Source organism: Cotesia glomerata, linkage group LG9, assembly GCF_020080835.1.
Source record: "Cotesia glomerata isolate CgM1 linkage group LG9, MPM_Cglom_v2.3, whole genome shotgun sequence".
Lineage (NCBI taxonomy): Eukaryota > Metazoa > Arthropoda > Insecta > Hymenoptera > Braconidae > Cotesia > Cotesia glomerata.
The window spans coordinates 11,226,947-11,245,932 of record NC_058166.1 but is presented as its reverse complement, the minus strand read 5'-3'; the positions used below and the strand labels follow the sequence as shown (position 1 = coordinate 11,245,932).

General features: G+C 31.9%; 2 protein-coding genes and 1 non-coding gene across 4 annotated transcripts; all 3 read left to right on the top strand.

Annotated features, from left to right (window-relative positions):
- The first annotated feature begins 2,226 nt into the window (after window positions 1-2,226).
- Window positions 2,227-4,827, top strand: LOC123271892. Of its 2 annotated transcripts, none has more exons than XM_044738435.1 (3): window positions 2,227-2,909; window positions 4,397-4,583; window positions 4,650-4,745. In XM_044738435.1, coding segments are annotated over exons 1-3 (660 nt in total). In that variant the 5' UTR covers window positions 2,227-2,437; the 3' UTR covers window positions 4,651-4,745. The 2 variants fall into 2 exon arrangements, with proteins under 2 accessions (XP_044594370.1, XP_044594369.1); XM_044738434.1 differs by having other exon boundaries at window positions 2,231-2,909; window positions 4,397-4,576; window positions 4,650-4,827.
- Window positions 4,196-4,269, top strand: Trnat-agu. Its single transcript has one exon. It is a non-coding gene; the product is annotated as a tRNA-Thr (tRNA).
- A 4,371-nt stretch (window positions 4,828-9,198) lies between the features above and the next one.
- Window positions 9,199-13,695, top strand: LOC123272233. Its single transcript, XM_044738932.1, has one exon. It carries the CDS (start codon window positions 9,199-9,201, stop codon window positions 13,693-13,695), a length of 4,497 nt encoding a protein of 1,498 aa, XP_044594867.1.
- The last annotated feature ends 5,291 nt before the right edge of the window (window positions 13,696-18,986 follow it).

Below are 18,986 nucleotides of genomic sequence, written 5' to 3'. Positions count from 1 at the left end.
ACAAAAACAAACAAATTCATGAATACTTATCATAATGCGACTAAAAATTGCTTAACAAATAAATGTGAATAGAGACAGAAAAAATACAAATAAGCGGCAATATTATTAAAAATGTATTCAATACATCGTATTGTTAACGTTACTGTAACTATTAATCATTTTGATAAAATTTTTGGAACATTTATAAATAAAATAAATGACTATAACACAAAAAACTTTACAGCAAGACTGCAAAACTATGATAATAACTATAAACACAACTTTAACCACAAATAACTTCTAAAGGAATGATTTTATCGAAAAATTATAAGAAAATTTTTTTGTAGAGCATTCAATTTCTCATCAGAATATGCACTGATCATAATCGTGGTGACATTTTTTTTGAAGAAAAAAAAATAATTGCAAAAAGTTCCAAATTCCCATGTTATTTAAATGGGAAATGTAACTCGACTTCGGCACGGTTCAATTTGGTAATTAAGAGCTTATTTGACTAAGATATTTTTTTTTAGGTCAAGAACTAAAAATCCAGGGGGCGATCGCGAAAAAAAAGTCAACTTGGGAAATAACGTACACCCTAGTACATATGAATTTAAATATATGCTTCCATCTATATAAGCATATATGTCAACATCCCGTGCAAAAAAAAATTAGAAAAACGGTTGACCCTAAAGGCCATCCTTGCAACTTCCCGCTAATTTCATATTTAAGCGCTCAAAATGATACTTACTACGATTTTGAGCTCTTCGAGCTCAAAAATATAATTTTCGTGTCATTTTAAGCTCTCCAAGCTCAAAAATCTGGTAAAAGTTTCCCGAGTCAGAATAATGAACCTACATAAGCCTACATGAACCTACATGAGCCTACAGGACAATTTTTAATTGTTTTAATCGATATTTTTATCTTTAATTGTTTTGATTGATCAATATAACCTCACAGAATATACTCATACCAATATTAAATAGTACAATACAAATGAATTTAAATAGTAACTAAAAAATTATTGACAAAAATTCAATTTATAAATTGGATAATATCGATCAAAACAATCGAAAATTATCCTGTAGGCTCATGTAGATTCATGTAGGCTCATATAGATTCATTATTCTGACTCGGGTTAATAAAACACTATTTCTTAAATTTTAAAACCACAATAACTTTTGAATAAATAAACCGATTTTCACGCGGTTGGTGGCATTCTACGCAGTTTTTCAGGCCTCATGAAGAATTTTTAAGTTTTAATCGATCGAAATAGGAATTGCAATGTAATTCCGAAAAAACATTTTTTTCGGTTTTTTTTCGACAACGATAACTCACGAACGAATCAACCGATTTTGACCGGGCTCGCGGGAAGTTAAAAATTGTTCAAAAAGTGTTCACAGCTTGTAACATCAAAACGTGACATGAAATTGATAATCATTCGAAAAAAAAATTTTTTGCTCAGATACCTTTTTTAAACAAGTAAAATTTTGCTACTTTGTAATAAATGTTACATTTGCATAAATGTCTTAATCACATAAAATTAATCGGAAAATTACCCATGATAGTCATAATCATAACCCGATTACCTAATTACCTTTTTTCCAAATAATTAACTCTCCTTAGAAGCATTATCTAGCCCAATCAACCTCAAAAAAAAATCAACAACGCTGTCTCTCACCATAACCATTACAGAAAAGAAAACGATGCTCAATAAATTTCTATTGAAACCTATAAATAAATTACAGCGATAAAAAAAGCATTAATTAATTTTCACCGTGCTATATACGCATACTATCTCTTATCCTTTATTAACATCAAACGTCTACCATCGACCTGGGATTTATTTAATGATCATTAACATTTGCATTCAGTTGAACATTTACACACAAACACACCATAGACAGAAAACACATCATAACTAATAATAGACAACTTTAAATTAGTAATCCACCTAATAATTCATTTAAACGTTTCGTTGATTCACACGGCCACTCGTTATCTAGAACGAGGAGTGTGTAGTACCATCTTCAACATTGGTAAATACCGAACAATTATGATGTTAACTAAATCCAACAATTAACACATGCAGGCATAAAACAACTACCTACATATGAGTATTTTGATGTAAACAATGTAATAGAATGTTAATTTAAGTACTTACTAGATCCATACAAAGTTATAATAATAATAATAATAATAATAATAATAATAATAATAATAATAATAATAATAATAATAATAATAATAATAATAATAATATTTGTGATATAAGTGAGCATAGTTTTAAAACTAAAGTAAAGTACTATAAGTGAATTCAGTAGATGAGTAGGTGTGCAATGATGTTTGTACAGAACATAATGCATTAAGTGGTCAACGAAGCAGTGATTACGTGTTTAATGCATCCATAAATGCATATTCACGCTCTGTATGGTGTAACAAGACCCAAGTTCTCACGAACATGTGGCAGGAGTTAATTACTCTCTACGTTCTTTATAAAAATGATACCTTCATGGATAACAGGTCAGTCAGTGGTGTGTTATCATCAAATATGATGCTTCGAGACATTAGAGTTTGTGCTTTACTTATTGTATTTCTCTATGGATTTATCGATGGTTCCTACAGTGAGCCCGCATTTCGACGGCATCGCATGCTTAATTATCAATTGAGTAGTAATAATAATAATAATCATAATAATAATCATAATTCTAAAAGTTTTGATAAGGCAAATGATAGTAAAGTGACAGTTGATTGCGTGGGAAGTCGTGCTGATTCACCAGAGTGCAAATTGCTCGTTAAAAGTCGTAATGATACTATTAGAAGCAACGGAACGATTGACAGATTGAAGGATAGTAATGTGGAGGATTCAGATCAAAACCAATCTTGGATTGCTGAGGTGTTTGGTGATGGTGATGATAGTGCTCTTGAAGAAGGTAAGAACTGTTGGGTGGATTGTAAATAGTTTACTTTATAAGTGATAGGCGTTTTAAAATAAAATTGTATTGAAAAGTATGGGAATCAAGCTTGAATGGGTGAATTAGAATTGTTTGATAGGAAACAGAAATTTTTTTAATGGTATTTTACTGTTTATAAGATACATATCGTTACCAAGAACAATTTGTTGGTAATGTTACGTATAGCAATAGCGATTGAAGTATGTCGCGTCGTGAAAAAATATATCATGTTATTTGGTAAGAATATGCTTCTTTAGTAAATAATTAAAAGATTGATCGGACTTAAGTCATTTATTTGTAAAATCAGGTTGAAATTAAACATAAATTTTTATTAATATCAATTGTGGACAAATATTGGTCACAGATATTAAAAATCAATGCCTATAATTATATTACAGGTTATTTATCTTTAAAAATAGATTACCTGTCGGGTCGACAAAATATTATTTAAAAAAAAATTTTTTTTTAATTTAAGAGATTAATGATTAACATTCATGTTGATGTCTTGACTATGAGACTGGAAATTGAATTATATTTTTTCAACGGTGAAACTATCAAGAGTATAAACTTTTAGGTTATCTAATAAATAAACATCTATTAAATATCTATTTTATTCACATATTTCAAGTAACTAGACTGTAGTTATCAATTATATATTCGATTGTTCTAAAAAAAAAGTTTTGTATGTTTTACATTTAAATAACAATGAAATAATTTAGGTTGATTGATGTAAAGGAACAAAATTAACCTATAAAAATATAATTGTCACCAGCATTATGGATATGTCTACCTCAAGACCAAGCCCTTGAGAATTTGTTTTCGGTTCGAGAATTATTATTATACTTACCGTGGAATTTTTAAGCATGAATAATGAAAAATATTGAGATAAAAATTGAAAATCGGATGCAATAGTGACACTTTTACGTTTATTTTGTTATTTTAGTCTGTAAAATATGGAATTTAGCAATAATATAGATAATCTCATGGATAATATCGCTTTTTGTTATAAATATTGAGGTGTAAAAAAGATTAAAATTAATAATTTTGTATATTTAAAAAATTTGTAACAATTTTTAAATTTGTTAATTATTATTAATTTGGAAAATTTTCTCATTAAATCTTTTCAAAGGTTACTGATCAGATTTGTATCGTGTCTTTATAAAGAAAAATTAAATTTAAAAGAAAAAAAATCAATAGACATGCGACGAACTTAAATCCACTGGTTCATAAGCTCAAAACTTACAGTTACATAGTGGCCCATCGAAGGCGCCGTGGCTTAGTTGGTTAAAGCGCCTGTCTAGTAAACAGGAGATCGGGGGTTCGAATCCCCCCGGAGCCTTGCTGGGAAAATATTTTTTTCTGAATCAATCTTATTATTTTTTATTCTGAGCAATTTAATTATTGATTATCTTAAAATTTTGTATTGGTAAATAAATAAATTGACATAATTGCAACTATAATTACAGGTCGAGGAAGGAAAAAGAAAAAAGGTAAGGGAGGAATATTTTTCATGGTAGCAGCAGCAATGAAAGCAACATTATTGTGGGTAATGGTGCACGCAACGGCACTTCTTGCCGGTAAAGCGTTCGTTATTGCAAAAATAGCTCTAGCATTAGCCGCAGCAGTCGCGCTCAAGAAATCCCTCGGTAATTAGTCAGTATTCAACCACTATTTGCAGATTGAGAGAAATACAATTAATTTATTTTATATTTGTTGTAGATCACGGTGAAAAAACTTCCTATGAGATAATAAAACACCCCCAGCACAGTTACGCTTCCTCACATAGCTCAAGTATCGACTACGACCATCATGGCGGATTCGAAGGTCATCGCAGAAGGAGATGATTTGCTCAATATATTTAATTAATTAATCTTTCATATTTATTGTACTATTTATTTATTTATATTTATATTTATTTATTTTTAAATATTTGTATCAAAAATTCAGTGAATAAAAATGTTCGTAATTTATTTTTAATTTTTTTTTACATTGGAAAAGATGTTCAATAGGGAAAACGCATAAAAATTTAATAAAAATTGTTTGCAGAATTTAATTAGTTCTGAACTCAGAATTGAAAATTTTAAGATCAATCCAGTAAGTTTTCAAAACTGTTGAGAGCTTTTTTTTTAATGAAGGACAGTTTGAATTAAACTGGCTATTTATTAAATCTAAGAGAATTTAATTCTTGACATGTTACTTAAATAAATTATTGATCTCAGGTGAACCAAAAATCTTACGAAATTTGTTCGTCGAGGAAGACGAAGATATCAGAAGATCAGATAGGTTAACAGCAAAGTATAATATCTCTTTCAAAATCCTAAATTTTGCTACTACTTGCTATTACGAGCATGCATCCGGCGTGCATTGCCGATTGAATAGTTTAAATTCTTTTAAATCAAAAGCCTTAAATTATTTCTTGAATCTCGAAGTAGAAGGTAAATTGTAAAATATAATTCAATTTATTGAGTTGAAATTACAAACCTTTCTAAGAATATGTTTAATAATATTATATAATTAATCTATACTAATAAATGGAGAGCCGGTTTTTTTGTCCGGTTATACTACGAAAACTACTGAACCGATCGGAATAATACCTACTTATACCATAAGATGCAGCGTGTTTCGGAGAAGGTTTTAGTATATGAAATGGTGGTGATTACTTATTCGGAAGCTATATTTTTTTGACTTAGAAATAATGAATTTTTATTGTAACTAAATTTATTCTATTCGATTATCATTTGTTTCAAATAAATTTTTTAATTCTATTGGTTATGTATACATACTAGGTAGATTTCTTCACTTATGAGACCTGCAATTTCTTCAACTGAAACTTTCAATGCTCATTAAAATTTTTTTTTTTTCATATCAATTATTTATTTTTATAAGAAAAACACGGGAATGTTATAATGATTGCATATTGAAAGTTACAATGAATATTAGCTACACGGAAAAAAAAATTTCGTTCTGGTAACGTAACTGTAGAGTTACCACAACTATACACAGTTTACTGTTCGTTGTAGAGTTACAGTAACAAAATGTTATTTAGTTCTGATAACTCAATGTTGTTGAGCTCTCAGAGCTCTACGGGATTGTTCACAGAGCCAAACGGTATAGTTGAGAGCGCTCTACGTTGCGCAGTAGTAGAGTGCGCTGACATATTTCATAACCTTCTAAAATGCCAAACATAATTATTTTGTTACTAATCTATATTATTAAAAATATATGAGGACAATTAAGTTCCTAATTTATTTATTTAAGGAAATAGGTTTTTTTTTGTCAAATTGAATTTCGTTAGAACAGTTTTGTATTTATGGTTTTTCAAGGTTCATTTGCAGTGACTATTAATTTAATTTATTAGTTGAATATATTGTGATAAGTGATAAGTTATCGGAATACATTAAAAAGACCCAATTTAACACAAAATAAAATTTTTTTTCGTTTATTTATCTTTTCTCGTGCATATACGGTAATGATTTTATGTCCAATATTTATTAATATAATTAAGAAAATAAGATAATTTTGTGACGACCATATTTTTATTTTACAAATAATTTTTATTTGTAATATAAGTTCTATTATTATTTTATTTCTATTATAATACTATTCTTATTTGTCATATACAATTATTGTTGGCAATATAAATTCATTCTGCTGCATGTATTTATTAAATTATCAATGCTAAATCGTAATCAAAAATTAAGCAACTTCCAAAAATTTGTTATAGTCTTAGAACGATCCTGTAGAGTTGTGAGAGGTAAATAACGTTTAGCTCTCAGAGCTCAACGATGTAGAGTTGCAGGAGCCAAACTGTATTGTTACTATAAGAATACGTTAACCTACTGGAACTTTTTACAACTAACTAACTACTATAGAGTTCCTATAGCAAAATTTTTTTCTCCGTGTAGAATAATTACATGGATAAAAGGTGCATACCGATTCGATAGAATTGGGAATCTGTGCAAATCAAAACAATACTCTAATTAAATTTCAAGTCTAGATCTAAAAATGCGATTCTATAAAGCGCCCAGCGGAGCGGGCGAGTAACAGCTAGTATTATATAATTAAATTAGAAAATTTTTATAAATCTCTCAATCTTGAAATTTTTAATGCTTACTTTATGCACTTATAAGATGCATCTGTGTATACACACTGTATAATGTTGCTATTTGGTTATTGGACCTTGGCATTTAAATAAAACAAATTAAAAAAAAAATTATTTTTTCTTAGTATATTATATCAATAGATGTATAATTTACATAGAGCGAATTTTTTTAATTTTTTTCAACAAATATTTTTAAACAGGGATTCTAGATACATCAATTGTTCAGTTTTTAAGTAGACTATGGTTATTTTCATACAGAAAAATAACGGTTTGTTAAATTAGTTAAAACTAAAAATTTTTATAGTAAAGTTATTATTTTATTTCATAACTAGCTGTTACTCGCCCGCTCCGCTGGGCGCTTTATAGAATTGCATTTTTAGATCTAGACTTGAAATTTAATTAGAGTATTGTTTTAACTTGCACAGATTCCCAATTCCATCGAATTGGCATGCACCTTTCATCCATGTAATTATTCTAGCTAATATTCATTTGTTTAAAAATAAAGATATAATTCAAAATTGTTGGTTATAATTCAAAATTATTAAATATGTGGCGCCACCTATTGATCGTTATGAGTACTCTAAACAACAACATTGGCGCTGTCGCTTAGCTCGCGCTCGCGCCTGCGCCTTACTCGCGTCTGCGCCTAGAAACATCTCGTAAAAGAAAAGTCTAGATCAAAATTCTTAATTTGGCTAAATATTAATTAAAAATCGATTAATTAATAATCAAAAGAGTTAAAATAAAGTAAAAATTCATTTTGTATCAAAATCATTCATTTTGTTAATCTGGAAAGTGAATTTATCAAAAAAGAGTTCTCTCCAACTCAATCGAGAGAATTTCAGCTGAAAATTCGAGAATCCCGCCAGTCAAGTATATAAGCCAGTCCATCCGGCGCTGCGAGTCAGTCTTCATTTCAAACGCTTACTATTCACATCGTGATATCAAGCTAAGATAAAAGTCTTTCACTGCAACGAACTTGTCTACAAGTAAAATCTTGTTATTCTGAGTGTGAGAAAATCATCTAAGTCAGCGTGTTTATAACCTAATCGAAAAGCATCTTCTTTGGCGACTTCTAGACAAGAAAATCATCGTGTTCAAGGCTCGGTACTTCTTTTCACCCTGTTAGGTGACCTACAAGCTTCCTTGTGGTACCCCTCAGAGAAAATCATCGTACCCAAGGCCCGGCTGGTCATCACCTTGTAAGGTGCACCTGCAGGCTCCCTTGAACACCTTCTAGAAGTCTATTCCTAATCAACAGATCCAGCACCTCTTCTCCTTTGGGTTTACGGTGTCTAACCACTATTTTAACCATTTGAGTGACTCATTGATTTCATAAAACGAAACTGTGATCTAAAAGATTGTGTGTTCTCTAACTTAAACTTATTGTTAATTTTGTAATAATTGTCAATAAAATTAACCTATAAAACTGACTCTCCAGCTATTGTTTTTTTAACATTTTTTGGTAGCAGAGCGTGGTTTCAAGTGAAACAGTGTCAAGATGAGAGTCAGTCATATCAAGAATCATATTGATGAGCAGATGGAGCTCATCAAAATCATCAACGAGGCCACCACAAACTTAACTCGTGTCGGGGAAGAAAATATTTCGCTTCAACGTGTGGAGGCTAGGAAAACTGCTTTGCGTGACACCTGGAACAAATTCTCAGCTACTCATGATGCAATTAAAATTGCTATGAGAAAGTTAAGTGATCATAAGAAGCGAAAGGTATTAAGGCTCCCTTATCTCCAGGACAATCTCTACCGAATTACCTATGATGCATACCTAGAAGCATTGGAAAAGATGAACACCTTGTATTATCAGCTACGACAGGCTGAGAGCAGAGCATCGTCAGTCACGAATACGGAATTACCGGTTCATCATTTCGGTCCTCGTCTACCAAATCTTGATCTACCAAAGTTTAATGGTAATCCATCTGAATGGCTGCAATTCAAGGATCTGTTCACCTCCATGGTTCTCAACAATAATTCTTTATCCATCATATGGAAGCTTCATTATCTCAAGCAGAGTCTTACTGGTCCAGCAGCGGATTTTTAAAGAATACAGCCTTAACAACTGATAATTTTCAAAAAGCATGGGATGCGCTAGTTTCATTCTACGAAAATAAGCGGTTGTTGGTAAATTCAGCGCTTCAATCATTAATTACCATGAAGAGGATGACAAAAGAATCAGCTGTGGAAATGGAAGGTCTCTATTCTACAATTACACAAATCTATCGAACTTTAGAGACACTTGGACGACCAGTTAACACTTGGGATGATTTCTTGGTGTTTATTACGGTTCAACGTCTGGATTCAGAATCTGTCAAGGCATGGGAACTCCATCTAGGTTCTACCAAAGATCCTCCAACTTGGAAACAGTTCATAGAGTTTCTGATGAGTCGATTACTAACTCTCCAAGCAGTCGAAAAATCAAGAAAGCCTGGGTCTCAGCATAATCCAAGAGTAACTACGGTTCATCATGCATCTGGAGATCCAAGTAATTTCAAGAAATGTTCTATTTGCTCCGCAGATCATTATACAGCTAAATGTCCAGAGTTTGCTAATAAACCACTTGAGAAAAAATTGGCAATTATCAAAGACAAGAAGTTATGTTATAATTGCTTGAGAAATCATCTAGTCAACAAGTGTACTTCGACAAGAAGGTGTATGAATTGCGGAAAAAGACATCATACAGCTATCCATAGAGATGAAGCAGATTCAACACCAAATGTTCAAGCCAATTTAACATCTTATTCAACTTCAACAGCTAATCAAACTCTGCTCGCCACTGCTCAAGTCGCAGTCGTTTCGGAACAAGGATATCAAGTCCAAGCAAGAGCATTGATTGATCCTGGGTCTCAAGTATCTTTTATATCTAAAAGATTAGTTCAGCAGCTTCATCTTAAAAGGAAACCAGTAATATTCGAATTACATGGAATCGGCGCGGTAAATGCCGGAAGAACTCAAGGTCTGGTATCAGTTACATTACGACCTCACTTCAAGTCATCTCAACAAGTAAATATTCAAGCTCATGTTCTTCCTAAGTTAACAGCAAGGATTCAAGCTACGTCATCTGCAAATTGGAGTCATTTTCAACAACTTCAACTAGCCGACCCTAGCTACAATCAACCTGGTAAAATTGATGTTATCATTGGAGCAGATTATTATGGTCAAATTTGTCTTGAAGGACTACGAAAGGGACCAAATAACTCTCCTACGGCTCAATCAACGATCTTCGGATGGATCCTTTTCGGTCCCACTGGAAATTCTTCTACCTCTTCAATACAGTGTTTTCACACTTCTGTTGATGAAGAACTCTACGAACTTATACAAAGATTTTGGAAGCTCGATGATATTCCTGTAAGCAATAAATCTTCTTTAACCCCAAATGACCAAGAATGTGAAGATCATTTCAAGGAAACACATTCTCGAGATAATACTGGCCGCTATATCGTCAGATTACCATTTAAAAAGCCGGTCGAATCTCTTGGAGAATCAAAGAGTGCAGCACATCGTATGTTATTTACTTTATCTAAGCGATTCCTGAAAGACTCATCATTGAGGATAGCTTATCATGGATTCATGGATGAATATCAACGACTACAACATATGAGATTGGTATCTAAGTCTACTGCTGAGCCTAAGCACAGCTATTACTTACCTCATCACGGAGTAATACGAGAACAAAGTCTAACAACTAAATTGCGAGTGGTCTTCAATGCATCTTGTAAGACTTCAAGTGGGTTATCTTTAAATGACATTCTTCACACTGGACCTAAGCTACAAACTGAACTAATCGATGTACTCTTACGATTCCGGTTCTTTAAATATGTCTTCGTCTCGGATATTGAGAAGATGTACAGACAAATCATGGTCCATCCAAATGATTGGGATCTCCAGAGAATTTTGTGGAAAAACGAAAAGGATGAATTAATTATTTATCAACTAATGACTGTCACTTATGGGATGGCTTGTGCTCCCTTTCTAGCTTTGCGAGTTATGCAGCAACTAGTTGAAGATGAAGGACCAAAGTACCCTCTGGCTATATCAACTCTAACAAAAGGCCGATACGTTGACGATGTTTTCGGTGGTGAAGATTCCATTCAAGAAGCACAAGAAACGGTGAAACAAGTAAACAATCTCTGCATGGCGGGCGGTTTCCCTCTTAAGAAATGGATAAGCAATGAACCTTCAACTCTTCAATCAATCTCATCTGCGGATCAACTTCTGGCTTCTTCAGTAACAATTGATAAAAGTACAGTTGTACATGCTCTTGGCATGAATTGGAGTCCGATTACTGATAAGTTCCAGTTTACATGGAATATTCCTGCTTATTCAAAAATTACAAAACGGACAATCCTATCAACCATTGCTAGATTCTTCGACCCACTTGGACTTCTGGCTCCGGTAGTAATCACGGCAAAGATCTTTATTCAACAACTCTGGACGAATCAGCTGGACTGGGACGATCCACTATCTGCAGTTCTTTCAAATCAATGGAAAGATTTGATTCAGAGTTTCCAAGAGATGAATCAGATGTCAATTCCTCGCTGGCTTCAAACATCACGCAGTAATCCTTGTGAAATTCATGGATTTTGTGATGCATCTCAGCAAGCTCTCGCTGCTGTCATTTACGTCTTATCAAAAGATCCAAATGAAAAAACTCAGACTGTGTTATTGTGCTCGAAGACCAAGGTAGCTCCTATCAAGAGGCTAACGATCCCTCGACTAGAACTATCAGCTGCTGTCCTACTAACAAAATTAGTTCATCACGTTCTTCAAAAGTTTGAAATAAAGAAACCTCAAGTTCATCTTTGGACGGATTCCGCAATCACACATACTTGGATAAATAATCATCCATCTCGTTGGAAAGAATTTATTCATAACAGAGTTTGCTTTATCCAAGAAACTCTTCCCGCAGCAAAATGGCATTTTGTACCAGGTAAAGAAAATCCTGCTGACTGCGCTACACGTGGATTAACTCCAACTCAGTTATTCAAGCATTCTATTTGGTGGTTTGGTCCTGAATGGTTAAAGCAGTCATCATCATCATGGCCTAATGGTTCAACAATTCCAACGATCAACGATCATCTGGAAGAACGTCCAATTAAAGTAATGACAACCAAACTTATACCTATGTCAATTGAAGAGTTTCTTCGGAGAACAACACCGAAACCATTTGATCAACTAAATCGCATTTATCATAATTTAACTCGACTACTTCGTATCACTGCCCTTTGTAGAAGATTCATTCTAAGATTACGGAAGAAAGCAGCAAATCTTAAAACTGAGCCAATCACTGTACAAGAATTAAACGACGCTAAATTCTACTGGGTCAAGATAACGCAACAACATGCCTTCAATCAAGAAATCAAACAACTATCCAGAGGAGAACATCTGTCCAACTCTAATCCTCTAGTAAGATTAACACCTTTTATCGATTCACAAGGGATTCTTCGAGTAGGAGGAAGATTAGAGTCATCTCACTTGCCATTTGGTGCCAAACATCCAGCTATTCTTCCACGAAATTCTCCACTGACTAAGATGATCATTGATAAAGCTCATCAAAAAACTCTTCATGGAGGAATCCAAAAGACTTTATCCTTTATTCTAGATGAATTCTGGATTATTGGAGGAAGAACTTCAGTCAAATCAGCAATCTGGAACTGTGTAAGATGTGCAAGATTCCGACAAATCAAGAGCCAACAACTAATGGGTCAATTACCAATTCATCGAGTTACTCCTTCTCGTCCCTTTTTGCATACCGGTGTTGACTATGCTGGACCATTCATGCTAAAAACTTGGAGAGGACGCAATGCTCGTGAATATAAAGCATACATTGCCTTATTTGTCTGTGAATCTACGTCAGCTATTCATCTAGAACTTGTCACCGATTATACAACTAATGCCTTTATAGCAGCTTATAAACGGTTTACTGCCAGACGTGGGATTTGTGCAACATTGAGAAGCGATTGTGGAACCAATCTCAGAGGAGCGGACTCGGAACTTCGAAACCTCTTTTCTTCAACATCAAAACAGCTTGGTAAACTAGCTTCACTCCTCGCCAATGACGGTACTCAATGGTTGTTTAATCCTCCTTCTGCTCCTCATTTCGGTGGAAAGTGGGAATCTGGAGTGAGATCAACAAAACACCATCTTTGTAGAGTAATAGGAGAACAACAACTAACTTATGAAGAAATGAGTACCTTCCTGACTCAAGTTGAAGCTGTTTTGAACTCAAGGCCTCTATGTTCGCTCACTGAAGATCCTGATGATCTTTCCGTGCTAACTCCTGGTCATTTTCTTATAGGAGGACCACTAAATATTGTACCTGAACCTTCTTTAGAAGATATTCAAATATCTCGTCTTTCTCGATGGCAGCTTCTGCGACGCATGACTGATGATTTTTGGACTAAGTGGTCTAAAGAATATCTTCAAAAGTATCAACCGATTTACAAATGGAATCAACCAATGCCTGAAATCAAACCAGGGTCACTAGTTCTCATTACGGATGAAAGATATCCACCAACAAAATGGCCTCTAGGACGTATCATCAAGGTTCACCCCGGTAAGGATGGCCACGTTCGAGTAGTTACTGTAAAAACGGCTACGAGTACCTTTGAAAGACCTGTCACTAAATTAAGAATCTTACCAATTCATTAACAATAGTTTGTTAAATCAATTTAACAAAGGCGGGCGGAAAATGTTTAAAAATAAAGATATAATTCAAAATTGTTGGTTATAATTCAAAATTATTAAATATGTGGCGCCACCTATTGATCGTTATGAGTACTCTAAACAACAACATTGGCGCTGTCGCTTAGCTCGCGCTCGCGCCTGCGCCTTACTCGCGTCTGCGCCTAGAAACATCTCGTAAAAGAAAAGTCTAGATCAAAATTCTTAATTTGGCTAAATATTAATTAAAAATCGATTAATTAATAATCAAAAGAGTTAAAATAAAGTAAAAATTCATTTTGTATCAAAATCATTCATTTTGTTAATCTGGAAAGTGAATTTATCAAAAAAGAGTTCTCTCCAACTCAATCGAGAGAATTTCAGCTGAAAATTCGAGAATCCCGCCAGTCAAGTATATAAGCCAGTCCATCCGGCGCTGCGAGTCAGTCTTCATTTCAAACGCTTACTATTCACATCGTGATATCAAGCTAAGATAAAAGTCTTTCACTGCAACGAACTTGTCTACAAGTAAAATCTTGTTATTCTGAGTGTGAGAAAATCATCTAAGTCAGCGTGTTTATAACCTAATCGAAAAGCATCTTCTTTGGCGACTTCTAGACAAGAAAATCATCGTGTTCAAGGCTCGGTACTTCTTTTCACCCTGTTAGGTGACCTACAAGCTTCCTTGTGGTACCCCTCAGAGAAAATCATCGTACCCAAGGCCCGGCTGGTCATCACCTTGTAAGGTGCACCTGCAGGCTCCCTTGAACACCTTCTAGAAGTCTATTCCTAATCAACAGATCCAGCACCTCTTCTCCTTTGGGTTTACGGTGTCTAACCACTATTTTAACCATTTGAGTGACTCATTGATTTCATAAAACGAAACTGTGATCTAAAAGATTGTGTGTTCTCTAACTTAAACTTATTGTTAATTTTGTAATAATTGTCAATAAAATTAACCTATAAAACTGACTCTCCAGCTATTGTTTTTTTAACATCATTGTAACTTTCAATGTGCAATCATTATAACATTCCCGTGTCTTTCTTACAAAAATGAATAATAATTGATATGAAAAAAAAATTTGTAATGAGCATTGAAAGTTTCAGTTAAAGAAATTGCAGGTCTCATAAGTGAAGAAATTCGCCTAGTATATAAACATAACCAATAGAATTAAAAAATTGATTTCAAATGAATGACAATCGAATAGAATAAATTTAGTTACAATAGAAATTCATTATTTCTAAGTCAAAAAAATATAGGTTCCGGATAAGTAATCAACACTATATCATATACTAAAATCTTCTCCGAAACACGTTGTATCTTATGGTATAAGTATTATTCCGATTGGTTCAGTAGTTTTCGCAGTATAACTGGACAAAAAAAACGGCTCTCCATTCATTAGTATAGATAATCTAAAAAATAAAAAACCTTCCACTCAAAAAAATTCTACAGTTTTATAACTTTAGAAAGAAAATCTATTTACAGTACAACCTGGTTATAAGTTACTGTTTGGGGCTGTAGGAGAAAAAATTCTCGGAAAAATTTGTCCCCCATCACTACGTTTAACTCCGAGATCGCTCGGTTTGATGCATATGTGTGCATCGTGTTTGTATTTGCACCCGCACTCCTTTTATAAGTTACTTGACGTTTGTCATTTCTTTACGTATAATAGTGCTGTTTTTTGTGTATATATAGTACATATGAGAGTAACTTATAAAAGGACTGCGGGAATAAACTCCTCAGCGATAACCGAAAAACGTTGTCAGTAGAAATGTACACGGTGAGAAATTTTCATTATTTTTTTTTCTGCATGGATTTTAGATATTACAATGATGCATATTACTAGTGAACCTTATTGACTCAGAATAAAATTTTACAATGGCCCATAGTAATTTCTGAAACAAATGAAATCAGACATAGTAAATGGTAGAAATTGAAATGTACCATAGTAAAATGAAATATGCAATGGCTGCGTTCAAGTTTACTAAGTTCTTAGCAGATCTGAGCATATCTTGTAGCAACAACTTAAAATAACTATATTATTTTTTTTTTAAATCTATAATAAAACAATGCAAGGTATATTTATTTAAGTTTGTCTAAAATTAATTTTTTTGGTAGATAAAGTCAGCCCTGCTCAGAACTTAGTAAACCTGAGCCAATAATTTAAATTTCCGAATGTACTATAGCAAAAAAAATAAGAAAACGTTTGTAAAAAATAAAAAATTTTAGAGTAAAAAATATTTTTAGCAATTAAAAAAAATATCAAACCAAACAAGATTTTTTTTGTTTGCAATAATTTTTAAAAATATTTTTTTAAAATATAGTTTTTTTTATTTTTTTTTTTCATTTTTAACAATAAACGTAGGATTTATTTTGGCAGTTAATTTTATTGTGAATAATTATAAACACAATATATAACTTTTAAATTATTTTTTATTATTATTAGAAGTGTCGGTTGCAGGTTAACCATCAAATGTTTGTTTTCATTTTAATTTTTCACGGTAAATTATAAAATATTTTATTATTTATGAATCTTACAAATTTTCATTAACTATTCATGTGTTGATGGATTTATAAACTAATATTTATTTAAAACTTAATGTTTATTGCAATTTTCATAACACCGTTAACCACTACTGATAGCGTCTGTACACTTATGTTGACAAAACAAAGCAGTATGAAAAAATGAAAGAGCGCGCGTCGCGACTGACGCGCATACGTTTACTATGGGACATTTGAAAATTTCATAGTCACAATTTTAAATTTAAACCGAGTACACGTGACTAAATGTGAAACTTTTTTATAAATTTTTATTGTCGACTGAGCAACAGAAATTTTACTATAGAACTATAATGAAAAGTTTTAAGCACACTAACAGTTTTTGTTCTGTCAGTTTACGAAAATTTTTTATATATGTTTATGTAACAGTTGCATGGTCAAATTTACTATGGTCCCTAGTAAATATTGATTGGTACAATATGATATTCTTAAATTTTTATGGTAATATTTTGAATTGAGTCATTAAGGTTCAGTCTTATTATGTATGCATAGTAAATTTCTACAGAAATTTCTCACCGTGTAGTGGGGGAACCATCCCGAGAAGAGTGAAAAAAAATTGAGGGGAAGTAACTTATAATCGAGTAACTTATAGCCAGGTTGTACTGTATTATGTTCAGATTTTTATTATTTTGCTTCATAGAACGTAAATATCGATTATAATCACCATCAACTGGGAGAAGAAAGTTATTAATGTTAATTTTTTCTTTCCAATGTTCGATGACAATGGATAATTTGTAGATGATTAACCAATTAATTATAACCTCAATTTCATAAAAAATAAATGAAACTAGGAATTTTAATTGCGCGCTTTAATCCTACACGGAAAGAAATACATTGCGGATATCACTATGTCACTATGGGTGTGAACACCATACTGTATGGTTTAGAAGATTTTCATTGGATAAAAAATCGTCAGCATAGATGATTTGGCTATGGTGGGAATAGTAACATCGACAATAGTTATAGCCGATGCGCCAATGTCACTATGGGCGTCAGACCCATAGTAACTGGCGACATTTACGATGCTCCTGGCAGAACAGTCTATCCATTATTGTTATATCTCTTATGCTAATATTGAAGTTGTAACAAAGTTAGTTTAATTGATTAAATAGGTTATGCACTGATAGAAGGATTTATTAACTATTAATAATTTAATTTATTTGAAAACAATTATTTAATTTATTAAATTTCAATAAATATTTTTCAACATTAAATAAATATTTATTTGGGAGGAAAGTACATTTATTAATAGTTAATAAATATTTATTTATATTTAACGAATATTTATTAACAGTTAATAAAGATTTTGTAGAGTGAATTTGTTTCGCCTGCAATGTCATATGATTTGATATATATAAAGATTGATTATAAATAAAAATCATCTTTATAAATTATTTACATTAATTATATTATGTTATAATAACGTTTATTATAAAATACCAAATTCTATCACAGCTCATAATTATCTTTTATATTTTTAAATATTAAAAACGTTAATTTATTTAAAGAATTAAATTAATATCATGTATTCCAGCCATAAGGTTATGAAAAGTGTCAAAAAAAATTGCTATTTTTGCGTTTTATATTAAATAAACATTTTTTAACAGTTAACAAATATTTATTAACTATTAATAAATATTTATTAACGGTTAATACATCGTACTAAACAAATTACTTATTAACTGTTAATAAATATTTGTTACCTGTTAACAAATATTTATTAAATCGTATGATGTTAAAAAAATCATTTATTAACCGTCAATTAAGCTTATTAAATATAAAGAAATCCTTCTATCAAAGTGTTCAATGAGAAATATTTAAAAATTTTGTATTAAACTAATTTAATGTAACAATTAATTTCTAAGTAGTTAAATATTATTTAGTAAAAGGAGAAAAATGAAAAACGGCGTATGCAATTAAAATAAACATTGTTTTTAATTTATTTTTATTTCTAATTATTATACATATATTACAATACTTTTTTTTTTTTAATAATGAATTTATATTAAATCCAACGTTTTGGAATGTAAGTTTTACCATTCCCAGCGATTACTTTTCGAGTCAAACTACAAAATTTTAAATCTGAATAAAATAAACAATACCATCTCTTACCTAGAAAAAATATCACATAAATTTAGGTTAGTTTACTTATTTTCATGATTTTTTCATTATATTAATTTATTAGATGTATTTGATTTCATGATAGTACTTACTATTTCAACAAAATCAAAACAATATATTATATTTATTACGTTTATTTATTGCGTTATATTTATACTTGTTATTATATTTATACTCGTTACACGTGTAAACACACGTTTATTTTCTTTTTACTAATTTATAAATTTTTATGTCGATATAGTAGTTGTACCCATAAAATATTGGCCGTAATTCGATAGAGTTATTGATTGTCGCGCCAAGTAGCATCGCGGGAAAAACTAGTAGCATTGCGAGATCTGCGATGCAGTATGGGGCTGGCGGCAATGCTGTCACGTCAAACCTACTATGCGCCCGTGTAATAGACGCAAAAATTCTGGTACCATACAGTATAGTAGATAATCCTATACTCATAAGACTTATAGCAATGCCCTGTAGCAACACAGGGATATCCGCAATGTATTTCTTTCCGTGTAATCAATAAGGTATCAGTTACCATTCTTTCGAGATTTTCGAGATTTTTGATACTAAACTAACTTCAGTTTAATCATCAATTTTATAT

Excerpts from the sequence above, each read along its gene's own strand:
- LOC123271892 (XM_044738434.1), top strand. The coding sequence starts at position 2,438 with ATGTGGCAGGAGTTAATTACTCTCTACGTTCTTTATAAAAATGATACC. Across the intron at positions 2,910-4,396 it reads TGATAGTGCTCTTGAAGAAG|GTCGAGGAAGGAAAAAGAAA; the intron begins GTAAGAACTGTT and ends CTATAATTACAG. Across the intron at positions 4,577-4,649 it reads CGCGCTCAAGAAATCCCTCG|ATCACGGTGAAAAAACTTCC; the intron begins GTAATTAGTCAG and ends TATTTGTTGTAG.
- LOC123272233 (XM_044738932.1), top strand. The coding sequence starts at position 9,199 with ATGAAGAGGATGACAAAAGAATCAGCTGTGGAAATGGAAGGTCTCTAT.